The sequence below is a fragment of the Microtus pennsylvanicus genome, chromosome 8 (assembly GCF_037038515.1).
Source record: "Microtus pennsylvanicus isolate mMicPen1 chromosome 8, mMicPen1.hap1, whole genome shotgun sequence".
Lineage (NCBI taxonomy): Eukaryota > Metazoa > Chordata > Mammalia > Rodentia > Cricetidae > Microtus > Microtus pennsylvanicus.
Genome location: NC_134586.1, coordinates 17,637,501 through 17,652,451, shown reverse-complemented (window position 1 = coordinate 17,652,451; position 14,951 = coordinate 17,637,501). Strand labels below are relative to the sequence as shown.

Below are 14,951 nucleotides of genomic sequence, written 5' to 3'. Positions count from 1 at the left end.
TAAAACCGGACTCTCTGAACATGGCGAACAGTGAGGGCTGATGAGAAGCCAAGGACAATGGCACTGGGTTTTGATCCTACTTCATGTTCTGGCTTTATGGGAGCCTAGCCAGTTTGGATGCTCACCTTCCTAGACCTGGATGGAGGGGGGGGGGGGGGACCTTGGACTTTCCACAGGGCAGGGAACCCTGACTGCTCTTCGGACTGGAGAGGGAGGAGGAGAGTAGTGGGGGGAGGGGGGAGGAGTGGGAGGAGGGGGAGGGAAATGGGAGGCTGGGAGGAGGCGGAAATTTTTTTTCAATAAAAAATTAATTAATTAATTAATTAAAAAGACTACAATGATGTGAGCTAGGCAGTAGTGGCACATGCCTTTAATCCCAGCACTCAGGAGACAGAAGCAGGCTGATCTCTGTGAGTCCAAGGCCAGCCTGGTCTACACATCGATTTCTAAGACAGCCAGAACTGTTACACAGAGAAATTTTCTTGAAAAAGTCAAAGTCAAAACAAGCAAAAAACTACATTGATGTGGAGAAATTGGAATGTTGTAAGTTCAGGGTCTGACTACATTACACAGAATAGCTTTAGCCCTCTAAATAGCCATTCCTGAAATCTATTAACTTAGCAGATCACTAACTTCCAGCATGCACTAAGAATGTCATCTGATGAACTATGGAAAAGCGTCCCTCATCTTGCTGTAATCATCTCTCTAATGTGCCCAACAATATATATGCTAAATCTGCCTTTCTCGGTTCTGTAAAACTACAAAACTTCATGAAACTGCTTCCACGTTGGAAGCCATGGTCACTCAAAATGGCTCCAGAATAAACCAATATTCCCTTTAAGGTAAAAGTTTTCAACCTTTCTAATGCTTCAAACCCTTTAATATAACTCCTCATGCTGTGGTTACTCCCAACCATAAAATTATTTTGTTGTGACTTCCTGACTGTAATTTTGCTACTGTTATGAATCCTAAGGTAAATATCTGATATGAATGATATCTAATATTTGGCCCTGGGGAAAGGATCTTTTGACCCCCAAAGGGATCAAGACCCACAGGTTGAGAACCACTGCTTTAAGGCAAAAGCTGTTTTTTAAATCAATAGATCTTCATTCAAAACTCTTGCTGTGTATATAGCCAATGAGGCCTCCCTCACATTCTAACACTGAATGCTGAAATTTTAGAAACTTCATTGGGACTGGAAGTATCGTTCAGAGATAACCCAAAGTACCACAATAAAATAATAATTAATAATAATATTAGAGGAAGAAAGGGAAGGAAGATTATTTAAATTCTATGGTCTGTCATCATAAGCTAACTCTTGCCAGAATATGATCAAACTTTTCACTAAACTTTACCTTCTTTGACTTTAGTTTTTCTAAGTCACTAGCTTGTTTTTGATTAAACCAATTTAAATTGTCCTTCAATCAAGTGACAGAGGTTAATGGAGCACTGGGGGATGGGGGATGGGCAGTGACTGGAAAACAGAAGAGGAACTGACGTGCAATGATAAGTGTGACCCCTACTTGAACAGGCCAGAGGTGAACTTCCTGCTTCTGTCCTCCTTTATTAATGCCTGGCCAATCATTAATCATCACTCTTTTAGTCTTCATTCACTTCCACCTCCAATGTCTGCTCATATCTACTCCTGGTCTCAACACTGGGCTGTGCTGCCTCTGTCTTACATGGCCAGTTTCTGTCTAACATTGTTTTTTCATAGACATAAAAAAACATTAATTTTTGTAGGTCACTAGTCTTTATGTGCCCCCTACCTTTACCCACTGAGACATCTCACAAGTCCCCTTTGTGTTCTTAAACCATAGTATCTCTAAGTCACTACACAAATCTGTCATTGTCCTACACCAGAAGTCCAGACATTAACTTAACAGTGAACTTCCTTGGTTGCAGAGTGAATGTTTCCAGAATACCTCCCACTAGTTAATGTTGTCTCTGTCCCCTAATCCTGAGGGAATCTCTGTCTCTAGTCTTCACACACACACACACACACACACACACACACACACACACACACACACCTTGAAGAATATTATTTAAAGATGTGTTACATTTGTTTCTGCTGTGGAAAATTTGTGAAATGATCCAAAGATGTGTCATATTCTATTATGTTACATTTGTTTAGCTCTGTGAAGCTGTGTTACTTTGCCTTTCTAAAACATCTGATTGGTCTAATAAAGAACTGAATGGCGTAAAGTGAGGCAGGAGAAAAGATAGGTTGGGCTGGTAGACAGAGAAAATAAGTAGGAGGAGCAAGAAAAATAGAAAGAAAGGAGGCCTCCAGAGGCCAGCTACAGAGCAAGCCATGGAGTAAGAAGTAAAGATATATATATATAAGGAATAGAGAGAGATAAAAGCCCAGAGGCAAAAGAAGGTAGACAGGAGAATTTAAGAAAAGCTGTCAAGAAACAAGCCAAGCTAAAGCTGCGGATTCATAAGAAAGAATAAGCCTCCATGTGATTTATTTGGGAACTTGGTGGTGGACGCCAAAAAGAGCAAAGAATAAAGCACTAACAACACACACACACCACCAAAACCAAGAAATGAAAGAAATAGATTTAAGAAAGCTATGCTTGGAGAAGATGGTAAGTGGGGTGCAGGAACAGCTGTGCTGGAGAATGTGGCAGACACTGTGTCCCAATGTTGTCAGGCTTCCCAAAAGAAAACACTGTGAAGAAGTCATCTGATATCTTCTTTCCTGCTCCCAGGCAAGAGGATTGGCTCCAGACAGGTTCCCAGGTATCTAAGGGGATGTCACCAGCTAGGACCCTGGGCAGTGGAGGAGAGGGTGCCTGAACTGGCCTTGTCCCGTAGTCAGATTGATGACTATCTTGAATATCACCATAGAACCTTTGTCGACGACAAATAGAGATAGAGACAGAGACCCACATCAGAGCACTGGACTGAGCACCCAAGGTCCAGATGAGGAGCAGAAGGAGGGAGAATATGAGCAAAGAAGTCAGGACCACGAGGGGTTGGTCCACTCACTGAGACGGTGTGCCTGATCTAATGTGAGCTCATCAAAGCCAGCTGGACTGGGACTGAACTAGCAAGGGATCAAACTGGACTCTCAGAATGTGGCTGACAATTGGGGCAGAGTGAGAAGCCAATGATAATGGCACTGTGAATTGTCTCTACTGCATGTACTGGCTTTTTGGGATCCTAGTCTCTTTGGATGTATAACTTCCTAAGCCTTGATGGAGAGGGAAGAACATTGGACTTCCCACAGGGCAGGGTACCCTGTCCTCTCTTATGACTGGAGGGGGAGGAGAGAGGATGTATGGGGGAGGGGAGGGAAATGGGAGGAGGGGAGGAAGTGGAAATTTTGAATGGTATTGTTTATAAAGCAATAAAAAATAAAATAAAATAAAAATAATATTGCAATATGAAAAAAGAAGTCATCTGATTTACTCAAGGACACCTTGTAACTCTGGTCCTATAAATAAAGACTTCCAGAATACAGAGAATATGAATACATGTGTACTCAGAAGGGCCAGTGTTTTAGCTTGCCACAAAGCATGCACCTGGAGAGACATTAGTGGAAACACCTACAAGCTCCTGACTTCAGGTATGTCCCATCATTCACAGAGTTTTTGACAACAGCAAAAGAGAAACACAACTTCTCTTCAGGCTTTTTGTCAAGATTTAACAAGATATACAAATAGCTTTTTGTTTTGTCTTGTTTTGTTTTGTTTTGTTTGAGGCAGGGTCTCACTACGTAGTCCTGGCTGGCCTGGAATTCACTATGTACACCTGGTTTGCCTGGGACTCTCCTGCCTGTCTCCCAAATGTTAGGGGTGTGAGCCACCAGGTCCAGCTTCACAAAAAAAGTTTTTAATCATAACCTGGAAAACGGAAATTGCATTCAACATTAAACATTATATTTCAAGTCCAAGACTCTAATCGTTCATTATCATATAAGTTTGAGCAAAACACTGCATCTTAAAGATTCTTTTTTTTTTTTTCTAAAGTGGAGAGAATGTGTCACCTACTTCCTAGGGTAAAAATAACTGCAGAACTGCAACCAGGAAATAGAGACGAAAGCTCTCAGATATAGGAGCTGGAGAGATGGCTCGGCAGTTAAGAGCATTAACTGCTCTTCCAGAGAACCCAGGTCCAATTCCCAGCACCCTCACAGCAGCTAACAACTGTCTGTAACTCCAAAATCTGACAATCTCACACAAACATACGGCAGGCAAAACACCAATGCACATAATAAAATAAAAATAACATTTTAAAAAAGCTCTTAGATTTCAAAATAACTTTTCTTAACACTTCCTAGCCTGCAGATACTTCTCTAACCCACAGAATGAGTTAGGTTTTCTCTCCGACCCTATCAAAAAGTGCAGGTGTTCTGGCTATTATAAACAATGCTGCTATGAACATAGTTGAGCATATACTTTTGTTGTATGATAAGGCCTCTCTTGGGTATATTCCCAAGACCTGGATGGAGGTGGGGGTTCCTTGGACTTCCCACAGGGCAGGGAACCCTGATTGCTCTTCGGGCTGATGGGGGGGACCTAAATGGGGGAGGGGCAGGGAAATGGGAGGCGGTGGGGGGGAAGAGACAGAAATCTTTAATAAATAAATAAATTAAAAAAAAAGTGCAGGTGTTTGGAAGAACAGCATGAGGATGGCTGATGAACCAAAGCCGAAAACAGAGATCTACAGCAGTGATTCACTGCTGCTCAGGAAACTCACACTGTTGCTCCATAGCCGAGGACTTATGTCACACTTGCCCAAGGATTATTAATGGTGCTGTTTACACCCTTGTGACTGCTGAGGAGTCATCCTCACCAAGGAGGCTAAGCAAGTGCAGCGCCACTTCTCTGAGCTTTCTCCATACTGTTTGTGACTCTAACATTATGCAAAATCTGTGAGCAAGAAATCCCCATCTGTTTTGCTTGTTACTGTTATGAAAGCATGAACAGGATGTGGTCTGCTTACCAATGTGCTTGATAAGAAACAGTAGCTAACAAAAAACTGGACACAGGATGGAAATTTTTTGGTTGAATACCGAGATAGAATGCCAATAACTGTAAAGTCAAATTAGCAGCAGATTCTTCTGAGCTCTGTAACTAAGCTCTGAAGGGCTAGAAAACTCTAAACTGGTAATGAGCACAATTAGCATTGGAAGACAGTCACTTCAGAAGGAATGGACTGACACTCCCATTGTGGCTGTCTGACCGAAGTGCAGCACAAAATACTGAACTTCAAATGACCAGCTAATAAAACAGAAAGCTGGAAAACTTAAGGAAATGTTTTGTTTTCTTGAATTATGTCTTCCAAATTCATTTTTGTAAAAATAAACCCAAAAAGACTACACAAACATGCACACACATGCTCGCACACAAATATATATATATATATATATGTATATATATATATACATATATATATATATTCTTCATTTTCTTCATTTTTCTGGTTTCTTTGCTGTAAAGGCCTTTATTTGTGAAGCCACAACTCCCTGTCCTAGAATGCTGAGACAGATACAATCCTAGTCACACAATCAAACCCTCTAGTGGGACCCTCAGACCTCAGTGGCATCATCATTTCACAGCTACAAGCTGGTCTTCCTGCCCCAGGCTGAGTTGAGGAACACCTGCAGTGGTCACCAGACCACAGGAAAGGATGGGGTGACTCAGTCTTTGCCAGGAGGACTGGCTGGTCCTGGCCAGCTTCACACCTCTTGGTACTTAAGTTGGAACTTCGCAACACTTAAATATGGTAAACTTCACAGTTCTTAAAACCAAGAAGAGCTCTATTTTAGGATTTCCTGTGCCCTAAACCACCCATATGCCCTAGCATTTACAGTCACATCTGTTCTACAAGTCCGCATTATTGTGCCTGCTCATATAGTCCTTGCTGGGCCACAAGCACTAAGAGTGGAGAAATGAGGAAGGTGCCTCTGGAACTTGGCAAGAGTGACAAAAGGGGCCCCAAGAAGGGTTTCGGGTGGGTATTTGGGCTCTGTGTCACTCAGGGATAAAACCCACTTAAAGGTCATAAGAAAAACAGGGGCTGAAGAGATGGCTCAGTGGCTAAGCGCACTGGCTGTTCTTGCAGAGGATCTGAGTTTGGATCCAAGTACCCACATGGGATAATTACAGCCCTAAAGGGGACCCAAAACCCTCTTCTGGCCTCTGCAGGTACCAGCATGTGTTAGGGTACACAAGCACACATGCAGGCAACCATTCATGCAAGCAAACAAGAAATTTAAAAGAGAAACCAGTTAAGTACCAATCCACAACGTTTCACTTCTTCAGTCCACGTTCTCCACATTAGTTCAGAGAACTGAGGCCATGTACACACTGAAGAGCGATCAGGCCCGCAACTCCCCTGCTCATCGTCGGGAAGGCTGGGAGTTCAGCTCATCTCCCCTAAAGCATTTTCTTTAGAGATGCAGTTTCATGTAGCCTAAGCTAGTCTAAAACCGACTATATTGCCAAGACAGGCACTGAACTCCTGACCCTTCGGCATCTTTTTTCTAGCACTGGGATTATGCTCTAGACACCACAGTGGAACACACCTTTAGTCCTCAAACTCAGGAGGCAGAGGCAGGCAGTTCTCTGTGAGTTTGAGACCATCCAGAAGAAAGAAGAGGAGGAGGACACCAGCAGCCATGCTAACAAAGATAATGAGAGATGAAAAGTAAGTAGTTCAAAGGACCTGGGAAACATGAATGACCTGTTTCCAGTAAGAGTCTAACAATAGGCATGCACACCATAAATGGTTAAAATAAAATTTCATGTAACTTTGTAAAGCTTCAACTCAGCTCCCACGTATGTGTGCACATACACAGGAATAAGAGCAAAATAAGATAGGCCAAATGTGGAGTACTGACTATGCTCTTTCAAACATGGAGGATTGAATATGCTCTTTCAACAACTTCAGGAAAGCCTTAAACATGAAGGATCCCAAGAAGCCTTGAGATAATGTAAACAAAACCTCAAACCTCTGAAAACAAACTCTGTAAGTGTCACAAAGGTAAGTCCTATGAAGTACAGAAGCAGGAAAGTGATTCTAGGGCACCTTCAATAACTGGAAGTTGGCTGTGTACTTCAGATGAGCAACCTCTGCTCTAGGCTCTTCCAACCATGCCAACCAGAACAACTTACCATCCTTAAAGCAAGACATTGATTCAGTCAAAAAAAAAAAAAACAAATAAAACTCCACATCCAGGCTTTAGTACATTTTATTAGAGCAAAATTTCAACAAAAAGTGGCTTTTATTTACAGAATCAAATGCATATAGGGACTGTCTAGCCCACATGGACCCAAGAGAGGAAAACCATTAAACCTGTTTTTTTTCACATATTGAGTTTATATACAAAAGTTTCACATTCATAAAAATCCCAAAATTATCAATAAAAAACCTTCCTTTAATTAAATATATAAATAACCTCTAAAGTATTAAATTAAATTGGCTTAATCTTGAAATGCAGTCCAATGAGACTGAACACTAAACATTTCAAGTCCTGCACCAAATAGTAAAATACACGGAGTCCTTCGGGATCCCTAAAATTAAAAAAATAAATAAAGTTACCTTTTGTTTTTCTATGAAACATAATCTTATAAATTCCTGAAACAAAACAAACCATTTGTAACAATTAAGGTTATAAAGTTCAGGAAGAAGGAACACTTGCTGACAGCCGAAGTGAACGAACGGAACGACTAGCGCTTCTCTTTTCCCGTAGGGAGGAGTGCAGTCCAGGAGCACTCACTGCTTTCCAGAGAGAAGCATATCCACTTACAAACCAAGGCCAGCACATAGCCCACCTCCTCCCCAACTGTAGGAATCTATTTACAGGTTTAAACAAACAGTTGTTCTTCATGAACGGTGTCCAGTTACTATAGTGCACTCATCTTTCCCATTCTTCAATACTTATTTGAAGCACCTGCTATGTGCTGGGCAAGCTTCTAACTCTGAAGACAAAACAAGGTTCTCATGCAGCTCACTAAAGTTATGATCTAGGGCAACATAAGCAATGAAAGCACTACAGGGACATTTTCAGGAAGAAAAGCATGAAGAAGTGACATGATTCAGTCCAGCAAAGCTTAAACATGCGCTGGAAAGAACCTACGGACACAGAGCTGGCTCACACACACACCTACTGTTCAGTTCAAGTGCTAAACCCAAGGGTAAGTAAGATATAATATGGGCTCAATGAAGATAAGCAATCCAAAATTTTCTTCCTTTACATTACATGACATTACAACCAGGATTTTTAATACAAAATGACCTACAAATATCGGGCATTATTATGCACACTGCTGAACTGGGTACTTAGTGAAATAATGCTGTTAACACCTCTGGCAGCCAGCTAACAAGTGTTTAATTACTTAAATGTTCCAGTGGCATCTGAATATTAAATTGTCTTAGCTTGTAGACCATAATACTAACATGAGCCTCACTAGTGAGTTTCATCAGCTCAACCAAACACTTTAATATACTTACTTTGATTGATTTACATCAATAAGAGAACCTATTTTTGATGTGGTAAAAGAAATGTGTTCATCCCCAATTACAATTTCAAGTTCCTGGAAACAAAACACAGCAGAGAAATAGCATCAGTTAAAAAAAAAAAAAAAGTAAAAAAGTCTACCCCACATATAGTACTCATGCTACAAAGAAGTACAAACTTTCTAGAACTTAATGGAGGGGAAAGAAATTTAATCTCTACCAAGCATTGTGGCACAAGTTCATAATCCCAGCACTCAGAAGGCCAGGTAGGAGGACTGTCTCAAATCGAAGGCCAGTCTGATCAACACAAAAAGCCAAAAGAAATTTAATCTGCTGGACTGAATTCTCTTAATATAACCTCATCAATCACACATTGAATACTGGCCTCAATTTCAGTGTCAAGCCAGAACTGCTTCCCAGAGCCATTAAAAAGAAAAGCCTCAGACAAACTGACACAGACGTGTTTCTTATGATGTCGGTAAACATGAGAGCTGTACCTTTAAAGCATGTGTTACAGAAATGATTATATAAATACAAACCCATTTAAAGTATCACAAAATGCATTTTCCCTTTCGGTAAGTTTCTACAAATATATGACATTCACAACAGCTACCCTTTTGGCCACTACCATATATCAGGCCCAACTGCTGGAACTTTACAGACTCTCTATGCAGTCTCTAAGACATCTTTGCAAGGGAAAAGACTTTGTTAGCCCTTTTTACAAATGTACAATCCTAAACTCATAAAGCACAGAACAGACAATGATATCAATAACCAGGACTAATGTACCATAACAGTAATGTTCCCACAGAGACTAATACTCTCTGAAATTCAATGAAAACTAGAACTTATAAAACAATACAATGTAATGTGGTTGCTTCAGTGCCATTATCATCATACAAGTTTTCTCTGTACTACTTACCCAGAAACCTAAAGCTAATGAAGGGGCTGTATGTTTAAAGTGTTCTTACACTGAATTATGAACCAGATCCTAATAGGGACAGTCCTAGCTACTTAATCAAAAGGCCTAACTATGCACTTCATGAGAATTAGCTAAGAAGATTCTCTAATAATTACAAAATTGTTGGTTATCCAGTAGCAGTTTTTGGAGCAGCCCCACTACCCCCTCATGAGAACGCATCACCAGTGCACAGATAAGAGCACGGGCTCAGGTGAAAAATGTTTTTATATCTAATAAGACTGTCTCCATATCTGCAGTCATTTTCCTAGAACTGATAGTTCAGAAATGTCAAACAAGTCAAAAATAAATAGAAAATATTGGTATTTACAGATGTATATTACTAAACCACCCTCTAAAAGAATTATATCAACTTAGAAACAGTCAAGTCTACATGTCATATCCTCACTGTAGAAGCAGGCTTAATTTTAAACTATCTTACTGTTTTGTGGACACAGATACCCAGTGACTACCATGCTAACAGTGGTATTCCTATGCCTCCAGTTCCACAGGGCACAGACCACTACCTGTTTTCCTGCAGCATACTCTACACCAGGCTCTTGTCACGGGACAGTGAAGTGACTGCTACTCTCAGCATGTGTTATACCACTCTACATTTCCCTCTTGTCAAAGAAAGTGTGATACAAAGTTTAGTCCTCAGGAACACACAAAAACGAAATTACATGTTTCTTTCTCCCGGGTCTGGTATTTTACTTCTCCAAGAGTTGAAAATACCCAATTCAGAAGCCAAACTATCTTTATACAGAGTGAAATTGGACCTGCAGAGTTCTTTGGGACCGCTTTGAGAAACACCAAGTATTCTGAAGGGAATATAATAGGCAAATCCATTTGAACAGCAACAACAACAACAACAACAACAAATCAACCAAGACTTTTTCTGGGCATTCAAATAGATAAATTCGGAAAGATAATAAATTGGAATGAGTGAATTGCTACACTCAGTGATAAGAACTAACTCTCAAATTTAGCTATCAAAGTTGTACTTACTTACAACGCTGAAATTATAAAATTAGAAATAATTAATGATAACAGCTAATCTACAATAAATAATTTAAAACAGTGCCAAATACCCTAACTTGGGCTTGACAGACAAGAGAGAAGATGTAGAATACTGTCAGGTTTAGAGCTATGTGCTAACTCCTCTACTTAGAGCTATGTGCTAACTCCTCTATGAGTTGGAGGTAGCAAAGGAAATGAAGCTAAGTAAGAGCTGGAAGGTGTAACTTGAATGAGTAATTGCTTGCTTAGCAAGTATGAATAGTGAGTTCAATTCCTAGTACCACAAAAAAAATTAATTAAAAAGAAAATGACATTATATAATCAAAGTTTCGATAAGAAACCACCTTGAATGTATGAGATAAGATCGTCATTATATTATCATATAATCTTTGACTCTATCCACTAAAAGAATCGCTTGGCACAGACCTGCCGGCCAACCCTGTCAGGGGGCGGCCACAAAGCGTCGTCCTCTTTTGTGATTTCACTGTCGTCGATAATTCTCTTCAGTTCTTCCATTACACTCTTGTGAACATAGGCCTGAAAACCAATTACAATAAAATCTTATAACGCCCATCTGTCTCCTCACAGTTCAGCAAGATATAATAAAAGCAAGCTACAAATCCTAAATATTCAAACAGAATAGGAGCAAAAAACTGAATTTGATTCCAAAGCTGCAGAATTAAAATTTATTCTTCTCACAATATTTTTTTCTAGTCTGTTGCCCTCTAACAGACATCCTTCCCTGCTTCTTACCTGTAGTCTGCCTGAGTATCAGGGACACCCCGGTGGCTTACAGTTAATGGAGCAACGGAAGAGCTACAGAGTGAGGACACAACACAAGCACACAGGAGCTGGCACACTAAGCCCAGTCCACGCTTCTAAACCTTTTGTTTAAAAAATAACACTTCACAAAATGAATTAAATGATATGGGGCTATAAATATCCAGATTGACTCTTTTGTTTAAAGAAATGCTAAAATAAGAACCACCATGGCTCAGTGGATAAAGGCAGCCAAGACTAAAGACCTGAGTTCAATCCCTAGAACCCACATGGTAGGAGAAAGCCAAGTCCTACCAATTGTTCTTTGATTTCCACACATGCATGCTATGTTACATGTATACCTAATGTGTGAGCATACATGTACACATACAAATATATACATGTTAAAATCCTTTTTTAAAAATGCTATCATCATATGTAATTAAGAGAAACCTTTCAATCTATAAATTGGTTTCTTCATTGAAACAGAGCCTTTGAATAACTTTGTCAATAAAGACAAGATAAATGAACAAAATGTAAAACATTAGACATTTGAAAAGAACTTAGCGAGAGGCTAAGGACAGCCAGGGCTACTAAGTGAGACCCTGACTCCCCCCCCCAAAAAAAAAGAAAAGAAAAGAAAAAAGGACGAAAAAGAGATAGAAGAACTCACCTCTTTCCTGATCATCACATCGTTTTTATAGTTGCTGTTGTTGGCATATCTAAGCTTTCCTGTGTACAAAGAAAGAAAGAACATCATGAACAATTTTAAGGGTAAAGACAATTTCATATTCACACTTTTATTAGTATCGACCTCGTGTAAGATCAATGCTAAACACTCAATAAATATGAAAGTGAGCTAGCAAAGTTCAAAATGTTCCATACCTTCAACATACAATGGGTCAGGTTTGTTAAGGCCTATTTCTCTCCCTCCTTCTCTCTCTCTCTCTCTCTCTCTCTCTCTCTCTCTCTCTCTCTCTCTCTCTCTCTCTCTCTAGCAACCTGCCTGTGTCCTAAGTGCTAGGATTAACATTGCACACAACAAACAGGTTTATGTTCTTAATCTAGCCCCTGAACTAAATGTGAAGTTCAAGTATCATGTGCTGGTGCTAAATGCAGTTCTCACAGCATTTCCTCTGATCTCTTTAAGGAATTCTAGCAGCAGGTTTCACTTTCTCACCTACTCACAGGAGATAAAAATCAAGAGAAGCAACTAGCTCAGGGCCACACAGGTCTCAAGCGCTATCCTTTGCATCAACCTTTTCTCTATCATTCCAAAATGTTCTCTTAATGGTTTTCCTTCAAATTAGTGTACATACTTAAGATAATGAAATTCTTAAAAAAATCTAATTAGGAAGTGCACAAAGTGTGTAAACTCTCAGTTTATTGGAGGACTATTTCAATCCATCTGTCATGACCTCTGAAGCCCCAATGTGTGCTTCCCTGCATGGCTCGTCAGCCACGTGCTCAGATACAACTATGGTGTCCTCATCCGCTAAAATGATAAGTTACTAGTCTGGGAGTACCCACCAGAAACTGTAAATTCTGTGAGTCATCATTTCTCCTGTAAATAGAATGATTCGGTGGCAAAGGTGCATGAGAATTAATCTAAACATAATAGTTTTCCCTGATAGTGTTGTTCTTAATTTATGTAACTCAAGGTGATAAGGATAAGCTGTATGACATTCATGGGCAAGGAAACTGAGAATAGAATTACAAACAAAATAAATAAAAAATCAAATCAAGTAAAAAATACAAAACCAAAAAACCACCGCAACAACCACATGAAACAGTAAGTTTGCTCCAAACAACATTTGGAAAACAAGGATAAAGTTGCCTAGAAATTTAATATCCAAAACATGCATACAACACTTACTTAAAGTCTATACAGTCATATGCTTAGTTAAATGTCTGTGTCTCAAGTTCCACCTTTAGCTTTGGCACTTAAGTATTGCCCAGTACATAATGTGCATTCAAAAATAAAAATCCTTGGGGCAGGAAAGCAGAGCTGTCCAAAGACAGAATTGCCTTACACTACACAGGAGGGAGTTTTTCTCTCCCCCAGAAGATAAGAAAGTTTATCTTTCTTATCTCAAGTGTCTCATCTCCTAGAGAAAGACTTTTTTGGTTTTGCTGGTTTCGTTTTGTTTTGGCTTGGTTTACTTTTTGTTTTTTGGGTGTGTATTGTTTAGTTTTTAGACAGTGTTTCTCGGTGTAGCCCTGGCTGTACTGGAACTCACTATGTAGATCAGGATGGCCTGGAACTCATAGAGCTCTACCTGCTTCTGCCTCTCAAATACTGGGATTAAAAGCGTAAGGCACCATCACACCTGGCTTAGGGGAAGTTTTTTTTTTTCTTTGTTTAAGGTCTGATCATTTATTTATTACTCTTAAAGACTTACTCTTTCCTGGACTAAGACTTAAGAGTAGAAGCCCTCAGCAAGGGCAGTCTACATCTCTTGGAAATCTATTCCTGGTGGTCTTTGTTTCATTTTGTTTTGTTTTGGCTTCCTTCATTGTCTAGGACAAAAATTTAGCATATTCTGCAGCCTCTTATATTTCTTAGTGTTGTTTCTCCAGAGTAATAAGTCAAAGTTGGGAATCGTAGGTGCTTTGGTCTGGGACTTCTCTGTTTAAGAGCTTTCTGACAACATACTAGTAGAAATCTTCTTTAGAGAGTTTGAAAAGCTTTAGGATTCTGCAGGCTGTTAGTCCAGGACTATTCTTGTTTTTAAAAAACAATAACCAATTTGCAGACACTCAGATTGGCATCCACAATGTATCTAGAACAGACGTATGCTTCCTCTCTCCAGTTCTCCTTGGTCTATAGCAAGTACACTCCTTATTCAACAGCAGGTGTACTCTGAAATGGGCCAAGAAGCCTTGTTGCAATCAGGATTCCCTGCCCTGTGGGAAGTCCAAGGACCACCCACCTAAAAAAAAAAAAGAAGAAAAGAAAAAAGAAGAAGCCTTGTTGCATGGGAAAACTATTAGGAATATTTTCCTAAAGCGAGCTCTCTGCCCACGCAAAATCCCAATCAAGCCAAATCAAAACAAGCCAAATTAAGCAATATCCAGGTTTAATGTGAGTTCTGCACTCTCGGGTGGCCCCGAGGGGCCCGCAAAGCGACCACCCCACCAGGAGGAAGGAAGAGACCACGTGTTCCTCTTTTGGGAGTTCATTGAAATACTCTGTGGGAGTGGCCTGCTGGGATTTGGAGTCCAGACCTAAGTAACTCTCAGGCCTGGGGGCTGGGATAGATGTGGGGCTGGGGCCTATGCTCCCAATTTAACAAAAACCTTATTTGTCGTCCCCATCAATGATTGGGACCATACAACCCCTCCACTCTTCACCCAGAGCACCAGCAGCTCCTTCTGTGGCCTTTGCTTCTCTTAGAAAGTCCAGCGCTTGTGTTCATTACCCACTTCAATGTGTTCTGACAGCCAGTGGCTGGTAAGGAGATATTCAGCTTCTTCTTAACAGGGCTGACCACCTAGGAGGTAATATGAAAAGGGATTCCAGCTTTCGCTGCCTGCCTGACCTCTGACCATCATCCATCCATGTATATGGACATGGACGGTGAAGAATTATATTTTAATACCTAACACCCATCACAGCCCTGTTTAGTCGGGGGGTTCTTCCCCTACAAAGCAGCCTTAACACATAGAGTATAGAGTGAGTCGGTCAAAGGGTCACCAAAGATTTCAAGCACCTGCTCAAATATCACTTGGTAAT

At 40.3% G+C, this 14,951-nt stretch overlaps 1 protein-coding gene across 4 annotated transcripts in view; it reads right to left on the bottom strand.

The window, feature by feature from the left end:
- Positions 1 to 7,194: 7,194 nt before the first annotated feature.
- Positions 7,195 to 14,951, bottom strand: part of Magohb (mago homolog B, exon junction complex subunit) — an 8,572-nt gene continuing 815 nt past the window's right edge. Inside the window, exons 2-6 of one of the 4 annotated variants that reach the window (XM_075982543.1) lie at positions 14,638 to 14,709; positions 11,889 to 11,947; positions 10,883 to 10,993; positions 8,473 to 8,555; positions 7,195 to 7,532 (exon numbers count right to left, since the gene is read on the bottom strand). In XM_075982543.1, the coding sequence (XP_075838658.1) occupies positions 7,433 to 7,532; positions 8,473 to 8,555; positions 10,883 to 10,993; positions 11,889 to 11,903 (309 nt within the window). In that variant the 5' untranslated portion in view covers positions 11,904 to 11,947; positions 14,638 to 14,709 and the 3' untranslated portion in view covers positions 7,195 to 7,432. Of the gene's footprint in view, positions 7,533 to 8,472; positions 8,556 to 10,882; positions 10,994 to 11,888; positions 11,948 to 12,100; positions 12,328 to 14,637; positions 14,710 to 14,951 lie in introns of those variants that run through there. The other 3 variants (XM_075982544.1, XM_075982545.1, XM_075982542.1) reach the window with 3 other exon arrangements.